Raw genomic sequence first — 15,600 nt, 5'->3', positions numbered from 1 at the left:
TACATACATAACATACATAAATAGTGATATTAAAATAATGTCAAATATGTGGGTATGTTATTAATGTAACATTAATAAGAAAATAATTTTTTAGATTAATACTATTTATCAACTTATAATCAATATTTATAGTTATAATTTATATCTCTATCTACCAAATATTAAAATTAAATATTATTATTAAATATTTTATTAATTTATTATATATATAATTACGTTTTTATTAAAAATTTTGCAGAACATAACATGATATTTTTAGTTTAAAAATAATTAATATAAAATAAAATCAGTTTTCTAGCTAGATGGTAGCTCTATGTATATTCCTTAACTTTTTATTACTGATGCATATTATACCTCATGCAGTATTTCGTGTTTTTATGTACATCTACAAAATATTATTTACTTAGTACATATCAATAAATACAACCTTAGAATTTTAAAAACATTCAAGACGTGTTAATAAAAAGTATGTTTATATATGTGTCATTAAAATTTCATGTAATTTCATCTCTGTTTTATTAAAGTTATTTGTACAGTAATGTGTTTGTATTGCTTTTGAATTTGTTTGTAATAAACTATTGGGTAATTTAGTTTGATTATTGACAGTTAGTAGAAAAAATAATTGAGCACCGTTGTATAGTTTATTAATTACTAAACAAACAAATAAATACAGATAACCACCACCTTTTGTATGTACAGACGCCAGCGTAGTAGTGTTAATTGGGATTTCATGTCCAGCATCAGGATCATCTCTTCCAGGAACCGATTTGTTAACAGAAGATTTGCGACTAGGGTCGAATTTGGGTCATAAGAGAGAAAATGGATTGTAAAAATACCTCACTTGAAACCTCAATACAATAGGTTTAATCCATCATTTTAACGATACTTGATAGAAGACCCAATCTTCGAAGAAAGAGGGTACAAAAGCACTATCTTTGGTAAAAGCTATGGGTACACAGAGCTGTGAAAGAACTTGTTCATACATTTCTAGTGATTCTGGACAAGATGCTCCATTTCCCTAAAGAATAAAATAGAAGATTACTTATATAGATAAGTGTTGATTTTTATTGCAGAAATGTAAATTATTTAACATGTTTATACGTACATGAGTCATAAATTTTCCTGTAGACTTTAGAACTTTCATTGAAGAGTTTAAGATTAGTCTAATAAAATCCCATGCATCCCCATGTGGGGTTGGGCTAATTGGTATGTCTGTGAGATCACCGAAAACGTAATCAAATTGTCGGCCTTCCTCAATCATGTGTGCTAGAGTTTTTACACAATCTCCAACAATAATCTACAAGTTTTCAATCTTCCATAAAAAATTCTAGTAATTTTACTTGTAGCTGAAGAAATGAATCTTGCCTTTATAAAATTTACCTCATAATTTTCTCCCTTTCTTTTATCCAAACAGTTTCCACATATGCTTCTCATGTGTTGACTGCAGGCTTTTATTACAACATCATCAATCTAATAAAAGAAAATTAATTCTATTTGGTAAAGCAATTTACTAATACATGTAATAATACAACTTCTGCAATTTTAGTCTGTCATACCTCTAACATGGTTACGAATTTTGGTTTCTCCTTAAGCAATTCCCAAAGTAAACCACCATCTCCTCCTCCTAAAATAACTATTTCTTTCCCTGTGTAATTTTCTTTACCACGTTGCATCAAAGTTTCTGTATATATCAGATCTGCTTCAGATATATCTAAAAATTGCGAGATTTAATTTTAAGAATGTTCTGACTTTAAATATAATTTCAAATTGCTTTGAAAATATAGGATTTGCTCTTACTTTGTAATTCATCAAGAACCAATAGATTTCCCAGTGATTTTGAATGAACAATTTGTACTTTTTGATAGGGAGAACGTGCTTCAAAAACCAGTTTGTCAATGTCATATTCAAGTAGTCTGTCATCTTAAAAAAGGAAATAATTTTATTACCATACTGAAAACTTACAGAATATAAGTAATTGCATAAGAAAGCATTTAATAGATGCATGCAATGCAAAGCATAAATCTCATAGAACAAAGATTCTTATATCAAAACTAAAATTAAAAAGAATGAAAATATTGAAGATTTAGGAGTGTCACATGTGGATTACTAAATTTATCATATTATTTATGTTTATTAGTCTCATGTATATTTGATATAGCATGTAAATTGAAGAAATAAAGAATACTGTTTACTTAACATATTTATAAAAATATAAAGTCCCACAAAATTATAGCTGTTAAAATCATTTAAGATCACAAAATTGATTTTTGATATTTGCTGTCTTTTTTTAAACAACTCATTATGTTTAGATATAAACTGTAACAAAGAAACTGATCAACCAAAGATAAAATAGTTTAAATGTGTTTTTTATTGAAGAAAGGAAATAAAAGATGTATATAGAAATGAAAATACTTGTTGGTAATAAATGAATAACAATTAAGTAATCGATATTACTTCCGCACGATGAATAATGAAAAGAATGATTAGTATAGGAAAGTAAATTACACAGAACCGAGGAAATGAATCGAAAGCATTTTTCGTTAACGACGCATGATGAAATGAAAAATCTTGCGGATAAAATGCTCCGCTTATACCGTAAACAGAATAATAAATAAAAAACTCACCGGCGGTAGGAAAGTATCTCTCAAAAGGTCCGCCGCGTTTAATCGGTGTAAGCGAGTGCGAACGCGTAGAGGCTACTGCCGCCTGCAACGCCGTCTCCAATTCTCTGGCCAACTAAAGGTGGCCGCGACAAGCGAACCGACGAATAAAAAAAAACAGAAACTATCTTGTTACACCAATCGTAACAACTCTCTTTTTTACGTATGAATCAAGTCATTTTCCCTTTGCGGAAAAACTAAAAAGTAATACCGAGGGGGTGGGGCGGGAGGAAAATACACGTTGACCGGAAAAAAAGTAATCGACCGAAGCTGTTGTCTTTAGAGTGCAACGGAAACGATTCGCACATTTTTAAAGTGCTATAGATAAACTAATAGGAACTAATTGGGGAGTGGTTTCTACCTGATAGTGTCAGATAGAGGTCATATATGGTTCCTCGCCTTACTGGTGGCAGGCGCTTACTGCGTTGGCTGTTCAGAGCCATCGCAACGTCCGCTTCCAGGTATCGCCACTGCTACAAGGTCTTCTTTGTTATGCGTGTTTCTTCCGCATATAGTAAAATTTTTACTTATTTCTATAATACTATTCGTCAAACGAGATGATTTTACAATACGTTTATCTTGCAATTTTAGCGTTCAGCGGCAAAAATCGGCAAACGAAAAATCACGGTTTAACGAATGCAAAAATCTTCACGTTTTTCATATTGAACAAATCTTTTTGAGGACATCTTTAGCACAGTCATTATTATGATATATCATATGTAACAAGATGTACCTTGTAATGACCCCATGTTTGAGAGATACAAAAGCTGATTTTGTACTTGATATTCATGAGAGGCAATTAAATATTATGAAATTTGCAACTATGTATTGCAAAACAATTACTATAATTAATATAAAGGACTGTACCTCAAAATCCAAAAGTGCTTCTTCTTCATCTCTCTTATAATATTCAATGTTAACAGTGATTAAGCCTTCAGTATATCCTCGAACTGTAATTAGACTACCTTTGGGACCTGTATATAAAACTAAAAAGCTTCCATCAATGCTTGATTCAGTTAATGGCTTCAGACTATTAAAATGTTCTTGAAGGACATTAGCAATTGCTATTTTTAGATTGGATCGTTTCTCCACATCTACTATTACATTTGATGGTACTGTAAAGTCAAGAAGCACAGTGTGGGCAACCATTGTATAAAAACCTAAAATCATTTTTATTGCTTATTATTTATTTATTAATAGTTATTAATTGAATATTACACATAATTTAATATAAAATTTATTCAAGAAAGCTACATAAATAAAATATTAAATTAAAATGAGATATTCTGTAACTTAGTATTTATCATAGAATATACTTTTATCTCTTTTAATACACAACAAACTTAATTAATACCAAATATTAGAAAAAGATTTTTTAATACCTGTATATTAATATAAAATGACTGTAAAATGAAGAAAATCACAATTCCTGTACAAATCCTTAAATTGAATAAACATAAAAGAATTTGTAGAAAATATTTTAAATTCCTCCTGGAAAATAGAGAAGTTTTAAGGTTATACTACATCACGCATAGTAGAAAATAAGTTAAATTGCCTTAAACCAATAGTTCAATTATAAGTAATGAAATGATTAACTTCGTTAACAATATATAAGTAGGCCAATTTTTTTTTAAATAAGTTTCAATTGTTATAATATTAAAATCATTAAAATTATATTTCAAATCATTTTTTGTTGAAATAAAAATTTTGTAATTGCATCTAAAACTTCTTTACAACAACAAAGAGTTAATATTAACTTTTTAATATTAATAAGCAAACATTATATAAATTAATTTTTACATCTTATATTCATATTAATAATTAAATGAATGTAAGCTGCAAAAATTATGTGAAAATACTTAATATATATAAAATCACATGGTCAAGTAACCTAAGGGTAAAATTATATATATAATGACACAGAAATATAATTAATAGAACTCATGCCATTACTCTAAAATTTATTTGTAAAAAATAATACTTCTTAAATGAAACTCATTAGTTTTTATATATTTATATATAGGTATTTAAAAGTGTACATCACATGATTAGATAATACCATTAATCAAAACAAGAATTATACTCACAAATTACACTTACAATAATAACTCTCAATCACAAGACCAGTAATTTATACGATAAAAATGCTTTTGCAATACAGGTCGTTATATTACACTGTGTTCCAATCAGTGCTACCAATTGTTTATGTAGATAAACTTTTACACCGTTTCAAATCTGCACATTGAAATTTATAATATAATTTAACGAAAAGCTGAGATGGTATTAAAACATTTGCAATATTTTTAGTATAAATCTAATATTTTATAAAATTATGTGTTACAGTTATAGAAATACAGATCCTGAAACAAATCAATGGTTTTCCCTCACTCTGCAATTTAGAGAATTTTAGGAATTTCTCAAAATTTACCAATTGAAATTCAAATTGACAAAATTAAAATGTTACGTTCTATTTAGTTGCCGACGAGAAGGTAGCGTTAACTGACGTTTAATACAACTGGCAATAAGTTGCAGTTTCTGCTAACCTGCTATGTGCTATACTGGCATGGGAGAGGATTAAAGTTGTTCAAAAAGTAAATTAACAATATGTAATGATTTATTCAAATCTTACTCGATTTCGATATTGACAATTGTCTGACAGACTGACGGATATAAAATTCTTCTGTTGACTAAATGATAACTAAGTCTTCGAATGGTAATTATTCGATTGACGAACGGTAATTAATTCATAATATTTGATAGACGAATGGTAACTAATATACTCGATAGGCGAAAGGTAAATATTCTTACTGATTTCTCTGAGTCGCTACACTTATTTATATCTGTCGGAGACGAAAAAATGTCGTTTGAAAATGTTTGAATGTTTGTTTATAATGTCGTTTGAAAATGTTTGAATGTTTGTTTATAATGTCGTTTGAAAATGTTTGAATGTTTGTTTATAATGTCGTTTGAAAATGTTTAAATGTTTGTTTATGTCAAAAAAAATATTAATTTATTCATTTATATTACAAAGTATTACATTTATATTATAAAGCATATATGTATACCTTAGTAAAATAGTAATATTTTAATCACTGGCATTATCAGCCTGGTTATCATCTTCTCTTCCACTTTCTGAGGCGCTCCTAGAATTCGATTCTTCATCTGAATCTTTGAGAACCTTTCCTTTGATATTTTTTTTTGGTCTCAATGTTTCAAAGTCTGAACCTTCTTCATCTGATGAATATATATTTGATGCTAAAAATATAAAAATAAACAAGTACTTTTTAATCAATGTCTTTTAAGTAATTTATTTATTTTATTTAAGTAAGTCAAGTATAACTTACCTTTAACAGGAATATTCATTCCTTTCTTATATTTATTCTTAATTGCTGCAAGAGAAATAGCACCCTCGTCATCTGAACCATCATCATGATAAGCATCAGCTCCATATCCACCAACAGATCTTCCAGTAGTTCCTCTACCTGCAGTACTTTTCTTTGTTTTACTTTGAACTCGCATTGCCATTCGCAATTTCTCTTCCTCTTTCTGTATAATAATAGACCTAAGTGCTGTGTTATACACAAATTTCATGATAAAATGGAATTAAACAAACATAATTTACCTTAATCATTTCATATCTATTTTGATCTGGATTGGTTCCTACTTGAGATAATACTTTTATACCAGAAGTTTTTTGTGATCTATCTGCTAAAGACATTGTCATTTTTCTATGAGTGAAGGATTCTGTAGAATGTGGACGGAATGTCAATTTTGTTCTAAACACTGCTTGTCCTTGAAGACCAGTTCCTTGTCGAATATAGAGGTGATTATGATCACCCTGAAGTGGTTGTTTATATACATCAAAAATCTCAGAGCCAAGGTGTAGAGACATGCTGCCATCAGACCATTTTACAAACCTGGCATTACTTTCTTTGATAACTTTACCCTGTTCATCAAAAGTTTCTTTCCAACGAAGAGTATTTTCTACTTTTAATTTCAACCTGGCTCGACCTTCCTCATCTAAAGTTTCTTCTTCATCAATTTCATCTTCATATGTTTCTGTATCAAATGGTCGTGTTTCTACTGAAAGGAAATTTGGAAGTTTTACAAAATGTATTTCACGACCTAAATCTGTACTGATTTTTGGGATTTCTACATCAATTCTTGTCTCTGGTGGAGGTTCTGGTTCTTCTTCTTTTTCTTTATCTACATCCTAAAAATAATGAATTGTAAATATCTTTTGCTTGTGAAGAATCTTTTAATTATAAATAACTTATTTTATATATACATCTTCATCTTCCTGATAGGCCTTCACCTTCCAGATCTCTGGGCTTCTACTTCTGCTCCTACTTTTAACGCTGCCTACTACTTCTTCTACTACTTCTATTCTACTTCTGCTTCTGCTTCTGCTTCTGCTTCTGCTACTTCTACTTCTACTTTTGCTCTTTTCTTTCTTCTCATCTTCTTTGTCCTTTTCATCATCTGTACTAATATCACTAGCATCTCCAAAAAGGGCGTCTGCTGTTGGAGCTAAAGTTTGTTTATCTCCTGCCTCACTTTCTGAATCAGAATCTATTAGCGGTTTTGACTTTTTTGTTTCATTGTCTGCTTCTGAAGCAGAACCACTATTATTTTCTTTAGGAGCTGGGCTTGCTTCTCCATCACTATCACTTGATTTTACACTGTCTGCAATGTAATAATGTATATAAACAGTATTTAATTTATTTTAAATCTTAATTCTAAATACATTGATTGTTTATCCTTTGTAATTGACAAACCTCTTGTTTTCAACGATTTTTCAGATTCATTGTCATCTTTATTTTCTTCAGAACTTTCTGAAGAACTTTGCTCAGAATCTATCGGTTTATTTTTTTCGGACTCAGGAGAATTTATCATTTTAAAAATGTTAATATCATTAGCAAAGAAGGTTAAAACTATAAGTAAGTACTTATTTACTGTTCGTCAGTCAGAAGATGTCAGAATCGTACTAATAGTAACACATCATAGTAGACTGTAAAGACAGTCACAAATTTAGTAACTCTCATGATGGGGATGAGGCGCTCTAATGTCACAGATGCGCTTTACAAGTCGGCCGCTTATTGTAGAACGCTGCAATCGCAATTTATGTCAAACAATGATAAACAGTAAAGTGTTTTTATTAATATCATTTATTATATTAATATAATAATTAATTGTTCTATAATATCTTTATTTAAAAAACGTAAAAAATAAATTTGTATATTTGAATAAATAAAAAAATGCATATTTTTATATGTATTAAATATTTTTAACACAGAGATGAAACTTTACAAATGCTTGGAACTACAATTGAAATAGAAAATTGCGTTTTCCAAAAAGCAAAATGTTATTCTTTTCATTTTTGTTTATTACTCTTAATTATCTATGTAAAAAGTAAATAATATATTAAATATTTCAAGTGATAAATTGTTAATTATTTTAATTAATAACAAGTTCGTCTTTTTCCAGAAAGAATGTCGACGTTTTACGGTCAGACTAATTCTACATGTCACAGACTTAAGTAATGTATATCCATACATACATTTATTTTAATTTATATAAATTGAAGTTATATAATTAACTCTTCTAATATATTAACTCCTATAATATATTATACTTCTTCCAGATTCTAAAATATCGATGCGTGGTCGCCCTGCATGTTATAAATGCAACTTATGTAATTGATTAATTGTACATTCATTTTTTTAAAAAGTATCTCAATTTAATGTAACAATATTTATTTACACATATTATTTTTATATTTCTTTATATAATATTTCTTTAGACATACTATTATTTTTCGGACGTGTCCATTTTTTGATAACTAAAATAGATATATAGGGTGAGACGGTAATCATAGAACAACCGGACAGAGGATGATTCTACGTGAAAAAATATGTCGAAGATATGCAGTAAAATTTTTTCATATGTCGCTTTTTTCGAAACATTTGAGTTTAAAAATTCGTCAAATATACTTTAACTTGGCTAAGTACCAACTAGGTATGAATAAACATCGAGCACGAGGTTAATATACATATTAGTTAATATACATATGAAAATAAGTCAAAAATATTCAATAATATTTTTCTATTCATTGTAAAATCTCATTTTCAAGAAACTAAAGTTTAAACATGTTTAATTACGAAATAGTTTGATACACGCGCATGATATCTCAATTTCAATAATCATTTTCAAATCTATTTTCCTCGAAAAAACGTAAGTATCTTATGAAAAAATATTATTTTATTCTTTTCGATTTATTTTCACATATAGTTTAAACTTCTGTCGATTATTTATTCTTGTCCAGTCTGGAATTAGGCAAGTTTATATATCCTTGTCAAATTCTTAAATTCGATTTTCTCGGAAACAAAATCTCGGATGAAAAAATATTATACTACATCTTTTTCTTATTTTTTCACATAGACCCACTATTTTCTGATTTCACTGGGTGTAGGCTGATATTATTAGAGTGGAAATTGTAGTACTATGAAGAAGCAAAATTTTTAAGTGATAGAGGCGCCACCATGCATTCATATATTCATATATATTATATGTATATTTTATGACAGTACTATAGCTGTTTACATTATAATATTACTTATAGTGTAAGTGTTCAATTATTGATTGTGCTTGCAAGTGATTCTTGAACTTATATATATTGTTTTTCATTGTTTATTAAAATGTTAGACGAAAATAAATTTTAAACAAATAAACTGCAAGTGTGCAAGTAAGCACAAGGTAAATGTTGCCAAGTACACATTTTTTAAAACATTTCTTATTACTTTATGAAAATAAGTGAACAAATTAAACAAATTCTATCTTTATTTTAACAAATTTATTTTGGATCCATAATTTACAGATGTTTGTAGTGATTGTACAAAGTAGAAGATCTTATTGTTCAATATAATAAACATATATAAAATAAATGTATAAAATCATATAGTAATACTATCAATTAAATTTATTCATTATTGTCATTTAAAAATGTTGGGTTATCATATACAGGCCCTTTTGAATTTTTATTTTTTGGGTATATTTCTTTCTCATTAGCTGCATTATTTTGAGACTGCAACTCATGTTCTGCTAAAATATTTGAACGATGTTGTTCAAAAGCTTCTAGTACACCTTTTGGTGTGTTTAAAGATATTGTTTTTCTAAATCCTGAAATAATACATTTAATATAAGATTATTTTAAAGCATAATTATTATTTTTGTTATATTTTATCATTATAATAATATTATATATCATAAAATATTACTTTTAAATATTATTATTAAAATATAATTTATTAAATATATTATACTAAAATTAAATACCAGATATATCAGGGTTCCTTAATTTTATATTGAAAACTACTTCAAAGTTGGAAGGTCGCTTCGTAGGATTTTGAGATTCTTCCGCCAATTCTCTAACAGTTTTATGTTTTCTTGAAGAGGTTTCAGACCTGTTATTATGTATTGTTTGATATTCTACTGTACTTTGGAGACCATCAGCTATATTTTTTGCATGAGTACTAGTAACTAATTCATTTGGTAAATTTTCTTTCTGGAAAGAAATATGAAAGTTAAATCAATTAAATTAAATTATATTTGACAATAATTTTTATAATATTACCTTGTTAAAGCATGCTAAACTCAATTTCACATTAGCAAGCACATGGATAAACGTAGTGAATCTATGACTTAACATAGCTAAGAATTGGATGAACAAAATGAAAACAAATGCAATAATAAAGAGACATCCAATTGGTTCCAAATGCATATAGTTTCTGAGTATATGTATCTGAAAAATTTTTTCACTTATAATGAGATTAAAATCAGTCAGAAATGATATTCATAGCACATTGAGAACATAAGACTTACTTCATGTGTGTCATTAATAAAAGTAATGTTATATTTAACAGCAAATGGCCATTGGACATGCAAAACATCTTTGTTTATTTGCAACAAGAATATTGCCACTATAAATAATGTATTTATCATAAAAAATTTGAAAAGACATTTATTACGTATGTCTATTAACCCCTCTGAAATTTTTTGCTGCAACAAAATTTAATTTTCCATAAAAGTTTTTATTAATTTTTCAATTTTAATTATTTATTTTCTTGTAAAAATCATACTTACCTGCCTTTCCACATCAATTTCAATAGGATGTAAATATTTTTTAATTAATTGCCTCCAAAATTCTTCTTCTGCATATGATAGAAAATCTATTTTTCCATTTTTCAAATGTTCATCTTGTATCCAATAAGGATTTATTACGTAATTTGGATCTTCTTGATTGTTATTAGTAAAGATACATTCTGAAGTTTCTGATTCTGTATCTGTGTTTAAATGTTCAGACACTTCTAATTTTACTTCATCGTATATTTTACTTTGATCGTTGCTTTTTTCTTCTATATTGCCTTTTAATATGTTATTGAACTCTAAGGTACTAAAAATTTTAGTGAATTTACATATAATATATTTATTATAGCATTTCTGAGTTTTCATTAGTTTAATACCTTTCTATATGCTTTAAACGAATATTAATTTCATTTATAGAATTATAGATAAATTCTAAGTATTCTTCTGATTTCTTCGAATTTTTATGAGTATAAAATCTACATTTACACAAATTGTTTAAAAAAGATTTCAGGCATTTATTAGTAACAGTTCCCTCTTGTTCAGATTTCTTTAGCTTCCTATTTTGTTGTTCTAATGCCTATAAAAATTATAATTCATAATGTATGAGAAGCAATACTAAAATAATTTACTAAATTAATTTACTAGTAACTAATACTAAGATAATTTTTTTTATAAAGTTATACTTGTCTGTGCAATTTGGATTCTCTGGTCCCCCATGTAATATTATGTAGATTGAAGATGGAAAAAATAATGAGTAACATGTACATAGATGGCACAGTAATATAATAAATGATTGCGTAAGGTAAACATGATAGTTCCTGAGGATGCAAAAAACCTGTTGCTACGAACTGACCGATTACAATAAGAAATAAAAGAGCATTGGGTGCAAGGAGTCCATCTGCTGCTATTTGTAATACTATGCCAATTAATACAACCATCATTACTACACCATATAAGACAGAAATAGTTTCTGCTGCTATAAGCTGTAATAACATTAATAAAAACTTGTAAATTAATTCTATTAATAATTATCAGCTTTAAATTGGTTATATTTACATTGTATATGGATAATTTAGATTATTACCTGTTTGTGTACATCACCAAAAAAACTGATTAAAGCAAAAATGACAATTGGAATTGAATTACACCAGAAACTTATCCAATTATTTAATTCAAAGGAAGTTACAAATGCCCCAACCATCATTAAGTAAATGAAAGATGGCCCTATAATTGTACTACCTACATAAAGTAATATAATAAATAAATAAATAATAGATATACATATATATTTTTAATACATAATATATGAATAACTATTTCTGCATTTATTAATTATACATATTTATAGAACCAAATTACCTGTTAAAATCCATTGGTAAGTTACATAAAGCCATGAAATATTATTATTTAGTTTCCTGGTTTCCCTTGATGTATTTAGTAAATCAAAAATGTTAGCCATGGTTGATGGAATCCATCGCCGACGTTGAATATAAAACTCTTCAAATGATTCTGGAGCATGTGTATAAGCGTCACTAGCTGCACAATATTCCACCTAATTGAATGAAACAAATGAAGAAAGGTATTTATAATAAATTAATAAAGCATTTTTTAAATCTAATTCCTTATTTTTTAGAAAAATAATTAATTTTTTTTAAATTATGATTTGAAGTATAATGTAGGTATAAATATACATTTTCTTACTTTACAACCAGCTTGTAAAATTAGTGTACAAAGCCATCGATCTTCTCCTTGATCATACTGAATATAATGTTTTGGTTCAGTTGACCTTATTGCATATTTAGCTATAACATTATGTTGCATTAAAGCTTTTGCTCTGAACAGAGAAAAACAACCTGGACTGCAAAGAACAGAGCCTATTGTGTGTTCTGTTGACTTCTGAAGCCAATGCCCAATAGCATATTCAAATTTCTGCAACCAAATCATGGGACCTACATATGAAAATATATTTTTAAAACTATATTACAAAATACTTTAATTTATTAATTTTTAATAAATTTTAAAATAAATTTAGGAGAAATAAGAATATATTTCATATGTTAAATTTTTATGTCAAACTTAGATATCTATGGAGGTACCTTTTCCTATGGGATGTATTCTTCCACAAGCTGCACCTAATTCCTTATTTTTCTTCATCAAATCTAGCAATGCTTTAACAGCTGTTGGTCGAAAATCAACATCTCCATCTAGTGTTAGAATGTAAGTATTTTCTGCTATTAATTCTTTAGTGTCAAAATCTGTTGATGAGTTCATGAAACAATAACCAAGAAGATAATACATATACATGACCTAAAATATATCAGTAATTAGTACAAAATAAAAAGATATAATTTATGTATTTAAGAAAGAACCTATTTGAATTAAATTTATAGAAATATAATTTTGTCTCATATTAAAAGTAATATGATTAAGTACACCTGACTCCATCGTTTTCTGTGTCTGATTTTATTTTTATCTTTAAGATGTACTGTTAAACGTGTTTTTCCTGGTAAATTCCAAACTAGTTGACCACCATAAGGAGTTGGATATTTAGTTGGTGGTAAATCAAGTATACCAAGATTTTTTATGTTTTCCTGCATTGATTCCACAAATGTTGCTACATATTCATTTATGCATACTTCACTATCTTTATGGTTACAAGATCCAATACAACCATGCATACAACAAAATGCATCATCAAACATTACATGTGCTGAAACAGTTCATATGTCATTTTTATTTAATACTTTAAAGATTTTAATTGAAATATACTACATATCTTGCATAATTAATTATAAGTATGTTATTTACTTTCAAGTTCATAGTAGTCATTAATAGAAATCTTATAATACTTCTGTGTAACTTTCATGGCACAGTGATCTTTATCTAATCTTAAAATACTTCCAATCAATTCGTTCATTTCTTTTTTATTTTCGTGCCACATAGTTGCACAAACATAAATTACAGGGACATAAGCATTTCTTTTGTTACTTATAGTGTTTTTAGAAAGTGTGGAATTAGGATTACTAAAATCACATATTTCGTTTGAATTGCTACTCTGAAATAAAAGTTTCAGCTAGAAAGCAGCAGTTAAACAAACTTTCATTTTGAAATACTAAACAAAGTAAAACCTCAAATTCTGTAATAGAGTCTGAAGATTCTTCTACTTCTTCAACAACATGATAATTTTCATGTCTCCTCTTATTTAATCCTAAGAATTGATCAATTAGGAATGCATCATAACTAGGATGATAGAAAATTTTCTCTATAGGTGCAAGTCTTTCCTTTTCACCTAACCAGATTTGTACTGTAATCCAAATCTGTGATAACCACCATATTATCCAGCACCAGATATGCCAGTTTAAAAGAAACTCTGTCATACTATTATATTTAGGTGTATTTAAGAATAAATAATCTGGTATTAAATTATGAAATGCACACGAATCTTCTTCTCTTGATACACAAAATATCATTATTAATAAGATCGTCCCTGGAGTAATTAAACTTATTGGCAGGGCAAAGCCAAACTTATGCATTTGAGTTTTATATGCAATTATTGCTGTAAAGGTATTAAACAATTTTTAGAATTATACAAGATAAAATAAAAAAAATTATTACAATATATAATTTATTATTATCATATTTATAATAAAAATGTATACCTTACCTACTTGATATATGACAAAAGCACAAAATATTTGTAATAAAAAGGTATACAGGGGTGCAGAAGTAGTATCTATAATAGTATCTATAATATTATCTTTATTTGATAGTTTGATTAATTCTATGTTATATTCATTCTGTCCCAAAAATTCAAAAAATTCTTGTATATGGATTTCTTTAAAAGTTGAAATCACTATAGTACTTGAAATAAAGATTAAACATCTCCATAATGCTATATATCCTTGTAATACATTGCAATTATTTGATAAATCTATCTTATTTTTTGCTAATAAATTTATGAAACCTAAATAAAAAATTATATTTTTTTAAAAAGTTGTAAATTAGAAAAAACATGTCAGAAGATATAATAGATTTAAATTATGTACAAATTTTACCACAATAACTATTGTGTGTCACATAATTATACCACCAACGAGAAGAAGATAACAGAAGTGATATAGGAAGAATCCATGTTAGAGGATGTTGTATATAATTCAGAAAGGAATATAAAACTGTTCCTGAACCTTGAGCAATTACTGCTAAAACATTGGATGCTAGGACTACTATAAATATCTTAGTTGCTCTTATGTATTTGTGATATTGTATAAATAAATCTGTAATAATAGTATAAATTTGTTAACTATATTTTTCATAACTAATTTACAAATAGATTTACTTACTTAAAATGGTAGGAATAAAACAAATACAACTACAGATTGCAGCGACATCCACAGAATTAAGCTGTGGAAGACTATAGAAAATTAATGATGCAACACCAATTGACTGAATTGTTTCCAAAACAAAAAGAATTATAATAGCTTCTTTTGGAGGCAATTTTTCTTTCTTTTTGAAAAGAAAATACCATATTGCATAAAGTATTGTGAAACACTCTGGTATGAGGAACATAGAAATAATATACCATGTCCAAATTATTTTGCCTTTTTTGGAAATCCTTGCTTCCAGTTCTTCTTGATATTCTACAACATTAAATGTTACTGAAATAGTACCCTTATTTGTATAAAATGTAAAATTTATATTAAAAAAGAGTTACATGTAAATATATTATGAACATAATTGTAATGAGATTTATAATTTTAAGTAACTATAAGCACAATTATAAACTTATAATGATATA

The 15,600-nt window shown here is 27.4% G+C and overlaps 3 protein-coding genes across 8 annotated transcripts in view; all 3 read right to left on the bottom strand.

Moving 5' to 3' along the window:
* Positions 1 to 619: 619 nt before the first annotated feature.
* On the bottom strand, positions 620 to 5,096 carry LOC117237102 (spermine synthase). 6 transcript variants are annotated; one of them, XM_033500772.1, is made up of 9 exons: positions 4,748 to 5,096; positions 4,043 to 4,151; positions 3,528 to 3,820; positions 3,022 to 3,133; positions 1,798 to 1,920; positions 1,557 to 1,711; positions 1,381 to 1,470; positions 1,106 to 1,297; positions 620 to 1,018 (listed from the first exon to the last, which is right to left on the bottom strand). In XM_033500772.1, the coding sequence occupies exons 3-9, from the start codon at positions 3,807 to 3,809 to the stop codon at positions 872 to 874; spliced, it is 1,101 nt and encodes a 366-aa protein (XP_033356663.1). In that variant the 5' UTR covers positions 3,810 to 3,820; positions 4,043 to 4,151; positions 4,748 to 5,096; the 3' UTR covers positions 620 to 871. The 6 variants fall into 6 exon arrangements, with proteins under 6 accessions (XP_033356663.1, XP_033356635.1, XP_033356642.1 ...); XM_033500744.1 differs by lacking the exon at positions 3,022 to 3,133 and adding an exon at positions 2,625 to 2,736 and having other exon boundaries at positions 4,748 to 5,093; XM_033500751.1 differs by lacking the exon at positions 3,022 to 3,133 and adding an exon at positions 2,625 to 2,736 and having other exon boundaries at positions 4,761 to 5,093.
* A 624-nt stretch (positions 5,097 to 5,720) lies between these two features.
* On the bottom strand, positions 5,721 to 7,686 carry LOC117235560 (another transcription unit protein). The gene is made up of 5 exons (XM_033497718.1): positions 7,439 to 7,686; positions 6,949 to 7,346; positions 6,283 to 6,873; positions 6,005 to 6,206; positions 5,721 to 5,915 (listed from the first exon to the last, which is right to left on the bottom strand). The coding sequence occupies exons 1-5, from the start codon at positions 7,554 to 7,556 to the stop codon at positions 5,746 to 5,748; spliced, it is 1,479 nt and encodes a 492-aa protein (XP_033353609.1). The 5' UTR covers positions 7,557 to 7,686; the 3' UTR covers positions 5,721 to 5,745.
* Positions 7,687 to 9,498: 1,812 nt separating this feature from the next.
* Positions 9,499 to 15,600, bottom strand: part of LOC117238716 (chitin synthase chs-2-like) — a 6,275-nt gene continuing 173 nt past the window's right edge. The window contains exons 2-18 of the mRNA XM_033503853.1: positions 15,146 to 15,442; positions 14,861 to 15,079; positions 14,470 to 14,769; positions 13,934 to 14,361; positions 13,614 to 13,860; positions 13,241 to 13,515; positions 12,902 to 13,112; positions 12,507 to 12,754; positions 12,165 to 12,357; positions 11,890 to 12,044; positions 11,489 to 11,788; positions 11,183 to 11,382; positions 10,803 to 11,112; positions 10,542 to 10,718; positions 10,294 to 10,461; positions 9,996 to 10,224; positions 9,499 to 9,839 (exon numbers count right to left, since the gene is read on the bottom strand). Of these exons, the coding sequence (XP_033359744.1) occupies positions 9,640 to 9,839; positions 9,996 to 10,224; positions 10,294 to 10,461; positions 10,542 to 10,718; positions 10,803 to 11,112; positions 11,183 to 11,382; positions 11,489 to 11,788; positions 11,890 to 12,044; positions 12,165 to 12,357; positions 12,507 to 12,754; positions 12,902 to 13,112; positions 13,241 to 13,515; positions 13,614 to 13,860; positions 13,934 to 14,361; positions 14,470 to 14,769; positions 14,861 to 15,079; positions 15,146 to 15,442 (4,157 nt within the window). The 3' untranslated portion in view covers positions 9,499 to 9,639. The remainder of the gene's footprint in view (positions 9,840 to 9,995; positions 10,225 to 10,293; positions 10,462 to 10,541; positions 10,719 to 10,802; positions 11,113 to 11,182; positions 11,383 to 11,488; positions 11,789 to 11,889; positions 12,045 to 12,164; positions 12,358 to 12,506; positions 12,755 to 12,901; positions 13,113 to 13,240; positions 13,516 to 13,613; positions 13,861 to 13,933; positions 14,362 to 14,469; positions 14,770 to 14,860; positions 15,080 to 15,145; positions 15,443 to 15,600) is intronic.

The sequence above is a fragment of the Bombus vosnesenskii genome, unplaced genomic scaffold (genome assembly GCF_011952255.1).
Source record: "Bombus vosnesenskii isolate JDL3184/JDL3185 unplaced genomic scaffold, Bvos_JDL3184-5_v1.1 scf7180000013264, whole genome shotgun sequence".
Classification (NCBI taxonomy): Eukaryota; Metazoa; Arthropoda; class Insecta; order Hymenoptera; family Apidae; genus Bombus; species Bombus vosnesenskii.
The sequence above is the reverse complement of the archived record's forward strand: the minus strand, read 5'-3'. Positions and strand labels throughout refer to the sequence as shown.

Excerpts from the sequence above, each read along its gene's own strand:
- LOC117237102 (XM_033500772.1), bottom strand. The coding sequence starts at position 3,809 with ATGGTTGCCCACACTGTGCTTCTTGACTTTACAGTACCATCAAATGTA. Across the intron at positions 1,712-1,797 it reads GGTTCTTGATGAATTACAAA|ATATATCTGAAGCAGATCTG; the intron begins GTAAGAGCAAAT and ends CGCAATTTTTAG. Across the intron at positions 1,019-1,105 it reads CAGGAAAATTTATGACTCAT|GGAAATGGAGCATCTTGTCC; the intron begins GTACGTATAAAC and ends TTTATTCTTTAG.
- LOC117235560 (XM_033497718.1), bottom strand. The coding sequence starts at position 7,556 with ATGATAAATTCTCCTGAGTCCGAAAAAAATAAACCGATAGATTCTGAG. Across the intron at positions 6,207-6,282 it reads ATAGATATGAAATGATTAAG|AAAGAGGAAGAGAAATTGCG; the intron begins GTAAATTATGTT and ends ATTATTATACAG. Across the intron at positions 5,916-6,004 it reads AATGAATATTCCTGTTAAAG|CATCAAATATATATTCATCA; the intron begins GTAAGTTATACT and ends TTATATTTTTAG.